Genomic DNA, 13,059 nt, shown 5'->3' with positions numbered 1-13,059 from the left:
CGTGGAGGAGGCTGGGGTGGAGACACAAGTTTGGAGCCCTTGACAGAGAGAGAACCACTGGATCAGGTGAGGGGTGAACCAAAGCAGGAGTCGGGAGGGGACAGATGTGACACTGGCCAATTAATTTCTACTTCCATAATGGAATGAACGGCAAGTGAGCTCAGTGCTGCGTGGGGCAAACGGTTCCGTGGGTGACAACTCCTACCTGTTACTGTTTTCCCTCATGTTTCACTCTAATCTCAGAACTGTTAGAATTCCCAGTCGCTGCTCTAGAGGGGAAAAGAGAATGCCTATGCCTTTAACAGTGGTAGACCTGCAAATATTTAAGGTTAGCTACTGGGTTCTTTGAAAGTCAGCTCTTTTTCAGGGTAATTGTCCCCAGGGAAGTTCTGTCTTCCAACTTGGTCAGATTTCTAACAGCTCACCACCCTAGTCACCTTTGGGGCATTACCCCAGTGTGTAATTACATCTCTTAGAATTTCTAACACGGACACCAAACACAGATATGGCAATTAATATGACGAGGGCCTGTTGTTGTGATGTAGACTTTCTACTTCTATTTTTTTAAATTTATTTGACAGGTAGAGTTATAGACAGTGAGAGAGAGAGAGACAGAGAGAAAGGTCTTTCGTTGGTTCACCCCCCAAGTGGCTGCTATGGCCGGCGTGTTGCGCCGATCCGAAGCCAGGAGCCAGGTGCTTCTCCTGGTCTCCCATGCGGATGCAGGGCCCAAGCACTTGGGCCATCCTCCACTGCCCTCCCGGGCCACAGCAGAGAGCTGGCCTGGAAGAGGGGCAACCGGGACAGAATCTGGCGCCCCGACCGGGACTAGAACCCGGAGTGCTGGCGCTGCAGACAGAGGATTAGCCTAGTGAGCTGCGGCACCGCCTCTATTTCTATTAATAATATCTAAACTTGTCTTTCTAAAGAGAAGCCTCAGTACACAGTTAATTCATATCTGGCTATGACCAACTAATCAATTAAAATCCCTAGCTATATTTTGCATGCACCAATTATATTCCTCCCCACATACTGTACTTCTCAAGTTGACTTTTTGAAAAACCTGAATACAGGACTTTATGTTCCCTGTGAATTTCATTTATTGACTTCAGTTTGACATTCCAGTTTACTCAAGGTCCCGTGACGCATTCTGAATCTTGAACTTGCCAGCTTCTGACTCTGCTTTTGCTCCAGGCTGTGTCACCGCGAACTTTGATCATCGTATTTAATTTGTCTTCATATGGTCTTTCCTGGGTCACATTACTGTACCTTGGTGCCTGGAGCAGTCCACAGGATCCCTCAGTCAAGAGAGAATTTATCTGCCTATTCTGACTGCCTATAGTTTGTTTTTTTTTTTTTTTTTTTTTTTTTTTTTTGACAGGCAGAGTGGACGGGGAGAGAGAGACAGAGAGAAAGGTCTTCCTTTGCCGTTGGTTCACCCTCCAATGGCCGCCGTGGCTAGCGCGCTGCGGCCGGCGCACCGCGATGATCCGATGGCAGGAGCCAGGTGCTTCTCCTGGTCTCCCATGCAGGTGCAGGGCCCAGGGACTTGGGCCATCCTCCACTGCACTTCCTGGCCACAGCAGACAGCTAGCCTGGAAGGGGGGCAACCGGGACAGAATCCGGCACCCCGACCGGACTAGAACCCGGTGTGCCAGCACCGCAAGGTGGAGGATTAGCCTAGTGAGCTGCGGCACCGGCCCTGAGTGCCTATAGTTTTACTACTTCACTCTAGAATTTGCTCAAAATTAGGTGTTTTATGCATCCAAAGATAATTTTGATTCTTCTTATTCAAAAATCAAGACAGCTCCTGTCCAATTTCAGTTTTTAGGGATGTATTTCATTGTGGGAGATTTATTAGAGATCACCAAGAGAGGCTGTAGGTAAAATCACGATCAATTTTATATTCCTAGAATAAACTCTCCTGCCATATTTCCTTAAGGCAGATAGATTGCTTATGCTCTCACTTAATCCTTTATTTCCTTCTACAATATCTATTTTGCTTTTTCTAATTTGAGGCCCCTTTTCCATATATTTCAAAATTGGAAGAAGTTATTAGGTATCATTATCTATTAATTCTCATTTTAGAGCTGGAAAACTGAGACACAAGAAGCTTAAGAGACCAGGACAAGGTCATCCAGCCAGTCAGTATGGCGGATGGAGTAGCTCCGGGGTCTCCTGAACCCCCTCAACAGTAACATGGTGATGCCGGTGGGGCCTGAGTGTTTATTTACTAGTGCTTCCTGTAAGAACACCTTGCGGACTTTACATGAATAAAGTCCCTATGGAATAAGTCTTAGCACTCACAATTTGCAGATAAGGAAATAGGCTCAGAGAGACAAACAGCCTCCCATAGCCGAAAGTGCTCGATTTCCAATGACTATGTTCTTAACTGTCCCACTAAAGTGGTACAAGTTCTTTTAAGAGCCAGAATTTCAGAGGTGGAAGGCGCCTTAGAGATAAGACTCCACCAGGAAATTTCCTTCAACATTCAGTGGCAGGTAGAAACATTTCCTTTTGAATTATCTGATAACGATTCTGATTCTCTGATATCGAGAACTATGTATCTCGTCCAGTTTCCCTTTTGTCTTCACCACTAGGAAGCTCACAGCCAACCCTGAGTGAGGCTCATGACAGAGACCCTATTATTTCTCATGGTTAACTCATTTCTATTATTTTCCATTGCCTTGATTTCCAACTGTAACTTAATAACTGCATTGAGTACATGTTATGTTCTCTGCCCTCTCTCTTTCCCCTTGATTTTAATTGGCCTAGGCCCTTTTCACTTTTGCTGGAATTATTATAGCCTCCTAGCTGACTGCCACATCTCCAGTCTCTCCCCTCTCCAATTCTTCTCTCACTAGGCTGTCATGCCGAGCACTGCAAAAACACAAATCTGATCACACCGATCCCCTGCTTAAAAATGGGAAGGGACAGGGCTGGTGCCATGGTACAGCAGGTTAGTCCACCTGAGGTGCCGGCATCCCATAAGGGCGCCCGTTCTAGTCCCGGCTGCTCCTCTTCCAATCCAGCTCTCTGCTGTGGCCTGGGAAGACAGTAGAGTTGCGGCCATTTGGGGAGTGAACCAGCGGATGGAAGACCTCTCTCTCTGTCTCGCCCTCTCATCGTCTGTAACTCTACCTTTCAAATAGATAAATAAAATCTCTAAAAAACATGGTAAGGGCCACTGTTGGGTCAGACTCAAAAATGACAGCCTTCACCACGTCTCCTCCTACATTCTTTCTGGTTATCTTTCCCCACATGTTCAACTCACTGCTTCCTGACCAGGATCAACGTCTTCATACTTCTCTTCTTTCCTTAGGTTATTTCTCCTTGTAACATCTTATCTGTCACCATCCATCTGACGAATGTTTACATAACCTACAGGGTCCCAGTCAAATGCTACCTTGTCTTAGTTACTTTCCATTATCCTATCCAGGAATAAATGATGGTTTACCATCTCTTCGACTGCAGTATCTCACACAGTTCTACTGTAGTTCTTATACTGTCTGATATTTCTTTTTTTAATGAATTTATTTGAAAGTCAGAGTTACAGAGGAGAGCCAGAGGCAGAGGGAGAGAGAGAGAGAGAGAGAGATTTTCCATCTGCTGGTTCACTCCCCAAATGGCCACAACAGCTGAGGCTGGGCCAGGCTGAAGCTGGGAACCAGGAGCTTCTTCCAGGTCTCCCATGTGGGTGCAGGGGCCCAAGGACTTGGGCCATCTTTTGCTGCTTTCCCAGGCACATTAGCAGGGAGCTGGATTGGAAGTGGAGCAGCTGGGACTAGAACTGGAGTCCATATGGGATGGCCCCTGGCTGATATTTCTTTACAATTTTGTCTGTGCCAATAGGCTGAGAACTTTTAAGAGGGCTGGCATAATTTTTTTTTTTTTTTTTTTGACAGGCAGAGTGGACAGTGAGAGAGAGAGACAGAGAGAAAGGTCTTCCTTTGCCGTTGGTTCACCCTCCAATGGCCGCCGCGGCCGGCGCGCTGCGGCCGGCGCACCGCGCTGATCCGATGGCAGGAGCCAGGAGCCAGGTGCTTTTCCTGGTCTCCCATGGGGTGCAGGGCCCAAGCACCTGGGCCATCCTCCACTGCACTCCCTGGCCACAGCAGAGGGCTGGCCTGGAAGAGGGGCAACCGGGACAGAATCCGGCGCCCCGACCGGGACTAGAACCCGGTGTGCTGGCGCCGCTAGGCGGAGGATTAGCCTAGTGAGCCGCGGCGCCGGCCCGGGCTGGCATAATTTTGTTCATCTTTTTATTCTAGGTACCTGTTATATGAAGCATCTAGAACATAATAGGTCTCTAATTTTTTTGAATCAACCCATCAACCAAATGACAAGTTAGTGGTTGGATTTGCACAAACTAAACATTGGACAGTATAAGCCTAGAAATTCTATCTTCCAGGTTCCAAACCACTATTCTGATGTTCTTTGCTACAGTTCTTGACACAGCTCAGTTGCCAAAATGTCACCTGGAGAGTTCATTAAAATATAAATTCCAAGGGTGGGCATTTGACAAAGTAGTTAAGACACTGCAATGGATGGGGCCGTGTTGTGGCATAGTTGGTAAAGCTGCCATCTGCACTACTGGTACTCCGTATGGGCACTGGTTTGAGTCCTGACTGCTCCACTTCCGATCCAGCTCTCTGCTATGGCCTGGGAAAGCAGTAGAAGATGGCCCAAGTGCTTGGGCTCCTGCACCCACGTGGGAGACACAGAAGAAGCTCCTGGCTCCTGGCTTCAGAATAGCACAGCTCAGGAGTTTGCGGCCAACTGGGGAGTGAACCAGCGGATAGAAGACCTCTCTCTCTCTCTCTCTCTCCCTCTGCCTCTGCCTCTCTGTAACTCTGCCTTTCAAATAAATAATAAATCTCTTAAAATAAATCTTAAAATAAAAAATCTTAAAATAAATAAATCTCTTAAAAAAAAAAAGACACTGCAAGGGACGCCTGCGTTCCACACTGGAGCACTTGGGCTTAAGTCCCAGCTCCACTTCCAATTCCAGCTTCCTGTTAAGGCGCACCCTGGGAGCCAGCAGGTAACCCATATAGGCGATCTGGATTTGGTTCTGGGCTCCTGGCTTTGGCCTGGCCCAGCCCCAGCTGTTGTGGGCACTTTGAGAATGAGCCTGCCTCTCTCTCTGTCTCTCTCTCTCTCTCTGTTTCTCTACCTCTTAGCCTTTCAAACAAAATAAAAGCAAATAAAAACAAATATAAAATTGGGTCAGAAATCCTACAGAGTCTAATTCTAATGTCTGTTGAGGAATAGTGTTTTTAAACAGTTTGCCAGGCCAGCGCCGCGGCTCACTAGGCTAATCCTCTGCCTGCAGCACTGGCACCCTGAGTTCTAGTCCCGGTTGGGGTGCCGGTTCTGTTCCGGTTGCCCCTCTTCCAATCCAGCTCTCTGCTGTGGCTTGGGAAGGCAGTGGAGGATGGCCCAAGTGCTTGGGCCCTGCACCCGCATGGAAGACCAGGAGGAAGCACCTGGCTCCTGGCTTTGGATTGGCGCAGCGCGCTGGCCATAGCGGCCATTTGGGGGTGAACCAACAGAAGGAAGACCTTTCTCTCTCTCTCACTGTCTAACTCTGCCTGTCAAAAAATAAACAGTTTGCCAGATTTGGAGAACACCAAGTTTCATACTACTCCATGCTGCCATTTCTTGCTACAAAATAATGACCACTTTATCCTTAATTTGTTAATTTTCACTAGGTATTGGTTAAACCTGGGTTCAACCGGATAATTTCAGGCATTTTGAAATGTGAAGTAAATCTGTTGCAGATCCAAATGCACCATAGAAATCTATATATTCCTAAAGACTTTAAAAGGAAAAATACAATCAGAACACAGTAAAAAAACAGCTTTACACTTCAGGAGAAATATAACTAATTACATGTAATCCAGTGCTAGTGGAATTTAAAGTGGTTGTCTTTTCCTGTTTATTTATCTTATTTATTTTTTTATTTTTTTATTTGACAGGTAGAGAGTTATAGATAATGAGAGGGAGAGACAGAGAGAAAGGTCTTCCTTCCGTTGCTTCACTCCCCAAATGGCTGCTACAGCCCATGCTGCAGCGATCCGAAGCCAGGAGCCAGGTGCTTCTCCTGGTCTCCCATGTGGGTGCAGGGCCCAAGCACTTGGGCCATCCTCCACTGCCTTCCCAGGCCACAGCAGAGAGCTGGACTGGAAGAGGAGCAGCCAGGATTAGAACGTGGCACCTATATGGGATGCCGGCGCCACAGGAGGAGGATTAACCAAGTGAGCCACAGCGCCAGCCCCTTCCTATTTATTCTGTTATTATACATCTTTTTAAAAAATGAACTCCATCATTTTTTATTTATTATTTTTATTTGAAAGGCAGAGAGAGACAGAGACAGACAGATCTTACTTCTGCTGGTTCACTCCCCAAATACCCCGCAACAGCCCAACAGTTGCGGCTGGGGCAGGTGGAGGCCAGGAGCCCAGAAGTCAGGCCAGGTCTCCCAGGTGGGTGGTAGGGGCCTAAGCACCTGAGTCCTCACCAGGTGCCTCCTAGGGTACGATTGGCAGAAAGCTGGAATTGGGAACAGATCTGGGGCTGGAGCCCAGCATTTTGACACAGGATAAGGGTACCCAAAGTGGAGTCTTGACCTCGGCACCAATTGCCTACCCTTGTTCAACATCTCTACCTAAAATACCTCCCTTTAAATCTGACCGTCACATAGCTCCAGTCACATGAAGTTCAGACGAACTAGATGGGGTTTATGTTGAGAAAGCCTAGTCCTTTGGTTACTTGTTATTGTTGTTATCTGAATATGATAAAGAATATTGAGTAATAATTACACTATAAAATCATCATTTTAGAAAGAGACATACTTAAAATATTAATTTAAGAATTAGAGAAAACTGAGGCCAGGGGTGTGGCGTAGTGGGTAAAGCTGCCGCCTTGCAGTGCTGGCATCCCATATGGGCACAGGTTCAAGTCCCTGCTGCTCCACTTCCAATGCAGCTCTCTGCTATGGCCTGGGAAAGCAGTAGAAGATGGCCCAAGTGCTTGGGCCCCTGCACCTACGTGGGAGATCTGGAAGAAGCTCCTAGCTCCTGGCTTCAGCTTGGCCCAGCTCTGGCCATTGTAGCCATTTGGGGAGTGAACCTGCAGATGGAAGACCTCTCTCTCTCTCTCTCTGCCTCTGCCTCTCTGTAACTCTGTCCTTCAAATAAATAAGTAAATCTTAAAAAAAAAAAAAGTAGAGAAAACTAGCAGATTAAATAAGCTTGTTAGCTGAGGACAAGTCATCTCCTGTGACATCAGGCAGCTCATGAAGTAGGCTCTTCCCAAGACTGCGCTTCAAAAAGCACCCGCACTACAGAAACACCCACACATTGGCTGAGGTAAAATGGGGTCATTAAAATACTTAACTAATGGAAATTGTACCTATTTTAACATTTTAAAGATAATTTCAATAGCGCCATTTATTATTTGAAAGACTGAAACTGTTAACTTAATTGCATTCGTTGCAATTAAACTGTTGACGTTGCTCTTCTGGATCAGGCCCCCTTCCCTCCTGCAGCCCATCCTGTTCTTGGACACAGGCCAGATCTCAGACAGACCTGAACATCTTTCACTTGTTGACATTTGTTCATTACAATACCTGAACCAACACACTGAAGGTTGCATTCAGTTGAGAGTTTCAACATTTCCCCTTAATTTCTGAAATAGTTTCATGGGAAAGGAATGAACACGTGAGTGACTGATCATGAATCAACCTATTATTGTCTTTTTATTATTCCCACTTAATCTACTCAAGCATCTGCTAAGACAGCCTCCCTTTTAGGAGCTGGACTCTGTAACTTACTTGGCCACAACAGCATTTATGTGAGTCCTCACAAGTCCCAGATATTGGTCAATCTGTGCCTACAAAGAGAAGAAACCATGAGCGCACCTGCAGACAAGGAGGTCAACATTGGACGTGAATATCTGACCCCGCATGGAACTTACCTGGTGCTTCACATACACGACAGGTAGAGTAAACATCGAAACCACAGCTGGGGTGAAAAACAAACACAGCACTGAAATTGACAGCTGCCCATAAGAATAAGTGCACAGACACATTCTTACACAGGTGCATGGTGGTATAGCATTATTTGGAATAACCAGCATTCTGGATAAAAGATGACAGAGAGGCTCATAAGAACAAAAGGATGTTGAGTCCCTTCAGATATTATGTCATCATTACTAGAATGATGGTAGACTGTGCCCTCCCAAGATGGAATTCAATCTCTACCCATGGCTGCCACTGTATACAGGTACATACTGGAAGCCAAATAAAACCAGTTGTTGTTGAAGGCCAAAAAAAAAAAAATCCCTCAGACTTAGAAATTCCTTATTAGTGTTTAATATGTATTGTACTCTCTAATAGAACTAAGACGGGAAGTGCAATTGTGGCTGGAAGTCCATCAAAGCCCTGCGTTTGCGAGTGTGAGAAGACAGGACGTCCTCTTGTCCATGCTTACCCATGAGCAGCAGGGTCAGGCCGTTGAAGAGAGCGCCAACGTAAGTCAGGAGCCACATCAGGACTGCAAACTGAGGATGGAGAGGACTGTCAGATCTCCTGAAACAGTGCCCGGCAGACCATGTCCGCCTTTAGATCAGCATCACGATTTCAATAGGAAAAAAAATCACTCAAAGAGGACCCACTCTTTAGCTCCCTTGGACCCCTTTAATCAGTTTGCTGTAAGATTCAAAGTCTCAGTGAAATAATAATCCAGGCCAGGGGCTAGCAAACTATGACCCTGGGCCTATTTTTTTTGTCTAGACTCACGGGTTAAGAATTTTTTTTTTCATTTCTCAAGGGTCAAATAACATCAAAACAAAAACGATCTTGTGTGATATGTGAAATACTAAATTGAGCTTTCAGTGTTTATAAATAAAGTTTTATTGACACACAGTCTGAGTTTTTCATTTATGTGTTGTCTTTTGCTGCATTTGTGCCACAGTGGCAAAGCTCAGTAGGTGCCACAGGGACTGTGTGGCCTAAAAGCCTGAAACATTTTACTTTCCAGCCCTTTATAGATAGGGTTTGCCAGCTCCTGCTCTATCCCACAGTATTTGCATTGCAAATACAAGCATTACCTTAAATGCAGCAAGGTAAGCAACTGTGATATTCCTTAGTCATCACATGCTAAGTCATCATTCCAATAAAGCGCCTTGACGGTCAAGACCTTGACTCTCACTTCTTCTGCCCTTTCTCAAACAGCTACCAGGCAGCCCCTGGTACACGGCCAGAGCCAGGAGCAGAAAGGGCTTTTGGAGAACAGAAAACTCACCCTCACCTGGGCTGCACCCCAGGGTGCTCCTGGTCTCACCAAATCATGACTGATTACCTCTGGTTTTGTATGTAAGCCACAGACAGGCCCACGCAGCTGCTGCAAGAAAGCAGGCAGATTCAGCCAGAGCACCAGGAGTAAACTTTAGTGCCCCGGGCTCCTATCAAGGGCTGGGCTCTGCAAACCTCTGCCTCTCAGACGGCTCAGCCTCAAGGACACTGGAGAGCTTCCCGTCAGCCAAGTTCAGGGCCTCTCTGAAAACATATAGAATGTTCGTGTTCCCCAAACTAGATTTTTACTGTAGAATTAATTTGAGGGAATTGGCTGAAGACTGAAAACAGGTGAAGAAGAGACAAACTGGCATGTTGTAAAAAGCACAGAACTTGAAGCTGTGCATCCGGGGTTCGATCCCAGCCGGGGACGGCTGAGCAACCGTGGACAAGTGTCTTAACATCCCCGAGACCCAGTTTTGTCCTGTGTGAAATGGAGGGCTTAGACTTCCCAAGAGCCACGGTTTGCTGGCCCTAGAGAGTAACCTGCAGCTGTCTGATCTTCTTCACGACACGGCAGTGTGTCCTACTATCCCGCTAGGAAGACAAAGCGCAGGAGGGCCAAGGCGGCAGCCCGGCAGTCGTACTTTCAAGGAGTCCACCAGGTCCTGGACGAGGAAGAGCCGTCTCAGCTCCTGAAGCGTGCTGTTCACGTAGAGCTGCAGGCAGGCCGTGTACTTCTGAATCTGCTCCTGAGAAAGGGTGATCTCCAGCTCCAGGTAGGCCCTGTCAACAGACGTCCCCCCGAGTCCCATCAGAAGGAGGCCCACAGGCTGCGGCCGCACACCGCGGCCACTGCTCCTCCTCTTACTTCTCGGGGTCGCAGGCCAGCTGGCAGGCTGCCTGCTCGTGGCACGCTGGGTTGCGCAGGAGTCATGGCACTCGGGGGCATTCTGTTTCTGTCTACCAAAGACACAACGTTGTCGGGTGAGCTGATAATTCTCAGAAACCGATGGCCAGGACCGGAGAAAAATCTGCAAAATCAGCTACTTTGCTGAATTCATCCTACTTTATGACTGCATGGAATGAACTTGTCTTTTTTTTTTTTAATAGCTGAGTTAGCTAAATATCTGGCTGCCAATTACTGTGCATTACTAAAACTTTAAGGATTCATATTTAAAGTCTAGAATTTACATTGATTTTTATCCAGAGACCAGTGGAAACTCAGATGGATCTGCATCATTTTAAACCACTCACCGGGGTGTGGGCGTCTGGCATAGTGGTTAAGATGCAACTGTGATGCCCACATCCCATCTGGGAGGACCTGAGTTCAATTCCTGGCTCTGGCTCCTGACTCCAGCTTCCTGCTAATGCAGACCCTGGGAGGCAGTGGTGATGGCGAAGTGTTTGGGTCCTGCCACCCACATGAGAGAGCTGGATTGAATTCCCAGCTGCAGGCTGGTCTGCCCCCAGTCACTGCAGGCATCTGGGAGCGTGAACCAGGAGCCTGGAGCTCTCTCTCTCTCGCTCTCTTCCTTTCAAATAATAATTTAAGTACTCACTGGGCGGCTGACAGGCTGGCAAGAGCAGACAGGAAGGAGGCTGTGGAAAGGCTGCTCGCTGTATGTATGCAGGGAATTTCTTTAATTCTTATTATATGTAAGAATAATGTATGGGCTGGCTGTATCCTGCAGGGCTGGCCCAGAAGCCATTGTGTAGGCATCCTCTGCATGTCTTAGCCAGGACCGTCCCTTGGCTGCGGGAGGTGAGGATACCCGCAGAGGAGGCTGCACGCAGGGGTGGTCATAAGGTGAGGGGGGTGACAGTGACAGGGCCACACGTAAGCTTATTTTGGTGCAAAAATGTTTCGAAATCCATGCACAGTTTTTTCATAATACACCTTTGCCATGAACTTCTGGAGTTCCTGCATCTGCATGGGTTTCAAACTTTTTTTTTTGCACCAAAATAAACTCTTATTATATATAATAAAAATACATGAAAATTAACCCAGCTTGGCCGAGTTCCCTCGCATCTGCCCAGCCCCCTCTCCCCTTGCTGCCTCTCCTGGTTTTAGACAATGCCATATTGTCCTCCTAAGAGGATACTCCTGGGATGCTTCAAGCACCCCCTGGACTCTGGGAGCTGAAATGAAAAATCAAAGCAGCATGTGGCTTGCATTTTAGGGGATACGAGGGACTGAGTGCCTGTGTCTCCCCCAAATTCACATGTAGAAACCCTACCTCCCCCAAGGTGATGGTGTTAGGAGGAGGGGTCTTTGGGGAGTGAGCAGGTAAGGAGGTCTGGAAGCTTTATGAATGGGAGTAGAGTCCTTAAAAAAAGAGACCCCCCCCCCCTCCCCGGGAGCTCTCTCGCTCTCTTTCCGCTCTGTGAGGATGCAACTTGCAGGAAGCTGTTTGTCACCCAACCAGCCAGGGCACCCCACACCCCGAACTTGGACTTCTAGCCTCTGGGACCATGAGACCTAAGTCTCCATTGTTTACATTGCCCAGTTTACGGTCCTTCATGACGGCAGCCCAAAACGACTAGGCAGGGATTGGCATTTACAGTGTATGGCTTTTCTCTCCTTTAGAAAAAAAAAAAAAAAAAACCAGAAAAATACTAATTAGTCTCCGTAGCATGTTCTGATTCAAAATATACTGAGTCACGCCTTGCGGCGCCGGCACACCAGGTTCTAGTCCCGGTCGGGGCGCCGGATTCTGTCCCGGTTGCCCCTCTTCCAGGCCAGCTCTCTGCTGTGGCCCGGGAGTGCAGTGGAGGATGGCCCAGGTGCTTGGGCCCTGCACCCCATGGGAGACCAGGATAAGTACCTGGCTCCTGGCTTCGGATCAGCGCAGCGCGGTGCGCAGGCTGCGCATTGCGGCCATTGGAGGGTGAACCAACGGCAAAGGAAGACCTTTCTCTCTGTCTCTCTCTCTCACTGTCCACTCTGCCTGTCAAAAAACAAACAAACAAACAAACAAAAAACCAAACACAAAATGTACTGAGTCAGATAATTCCTTCTACTGATGCAATGACTCAGTCAAAGGAGAGATGTACATTTTTAAACTTGTCACCTAAAGGAAGACAGAGTTGTGGAGCTGACTTGTCCCTGTAACAGGAAGCTGGATGTGTAAGCCAACTGAGATACAAGTTCCCCGAGCAACAGAACAGCGTGGGGGCCAAGAACGTGCTGGAGAAGTAGCCTTCCCCGAACGCCGGGGCAGACGCTACCGATGTGGACTCCGGCCCCGGTGGCAGCACGCCCTGGCACAGCTGGAGAGGACACTGCACTTCCCGGGTCTCCCCACCCTGGGCGAACCTGTGTAGCCAAGATGCAGTCTGGCACCGGAAGGGCAAATACAGCCCAAGGGCACAGCTGCCCAGAATACCACTGTGTTCGACAGTGCAGTCGGGAACCAGAGGCCAGCAAAGAGGGCTGATGTGCATCCTTTTCCCTTTTTGTCCACACAGCCCAGACACAGGCATCTTTCCCCTTTTAAGAACCTGGTTCCCTGAGGCCTGGATGCAGCTGACAGGTGAGGGACATCCAGGGCCAATGTATGGGCTGGCTGTATCCTGCAAGGGCTGGCCCAGAAGCCATTGTGTAGGCATCCTCTGCATGTCTTAGCCAGGACCGTCCCTTGGCTGCGGGAGGTGAGGATACCCGCAGAGGAGGCTGCACGCAGGGGTGGTCATAAGGTGAGGGGGGTGACAGTGACAGGGCCACACGTAAGCTTATTTTGGTGCAAAAATGTTTTGAA

The 13,059-nt window shown here is 47.9% G+C and overlaps 1 protein-coding gene across 3 annotated transcripts in view; it reads right to left on the bottom strand.

Annotated features, from left to right (window-relative positions):
- RTN1 (reticulon 1) overlaps positions 1-13,059 on the bottom strand; it is a 268,680-nt gene that overhangs the window by 2,147 nt on the left and 253,474 nt on the right. For all 3 annotated transcript variants that reach the window (XM_051826389.3, XM_089322615.1, XM_017349483.4), the window contains 4 exons: positions 9,946-10,084; positions 8,496-8,565; positions 7,981-8,027; positions 7,838-7,896 (listed from right to left, as the gene is read on the bottom strand). In XM_051826389.3, the coding sequence (XP_051682349.3) occupies positions 7,838-7,896; positions 7,981-8,027; positions 8,496-8,565; positions 9,946-10,084 (315 nt within the window). The remainder of the gene's footprint in view (positions 1-7,837; positions 7,897-7,980; positions 8,028-8,495; positions 8,566-9,945; positions 10,085-13,059) is intronic.

Source organism: Oryctolagus cuniculus, chromosome 20 (genome assembly GCF_051225735.1).
Source record: "Oryctolagus cuniculus isolate XC-2025 breed Fujian yellow rabbit chromosome 20, ASM5122573v1, whole genome shotgun sequence".
Taxonomy (NCBI): Eukaryota; Metazoa; Chordata; class Mammalia; order Lagomorpha; family Leporidae; genus Oryctolagus; species Oryctolagus cuniculus.
This window is presented reverse-complemented; position numbering and strand designations above follow the sequence as displayed.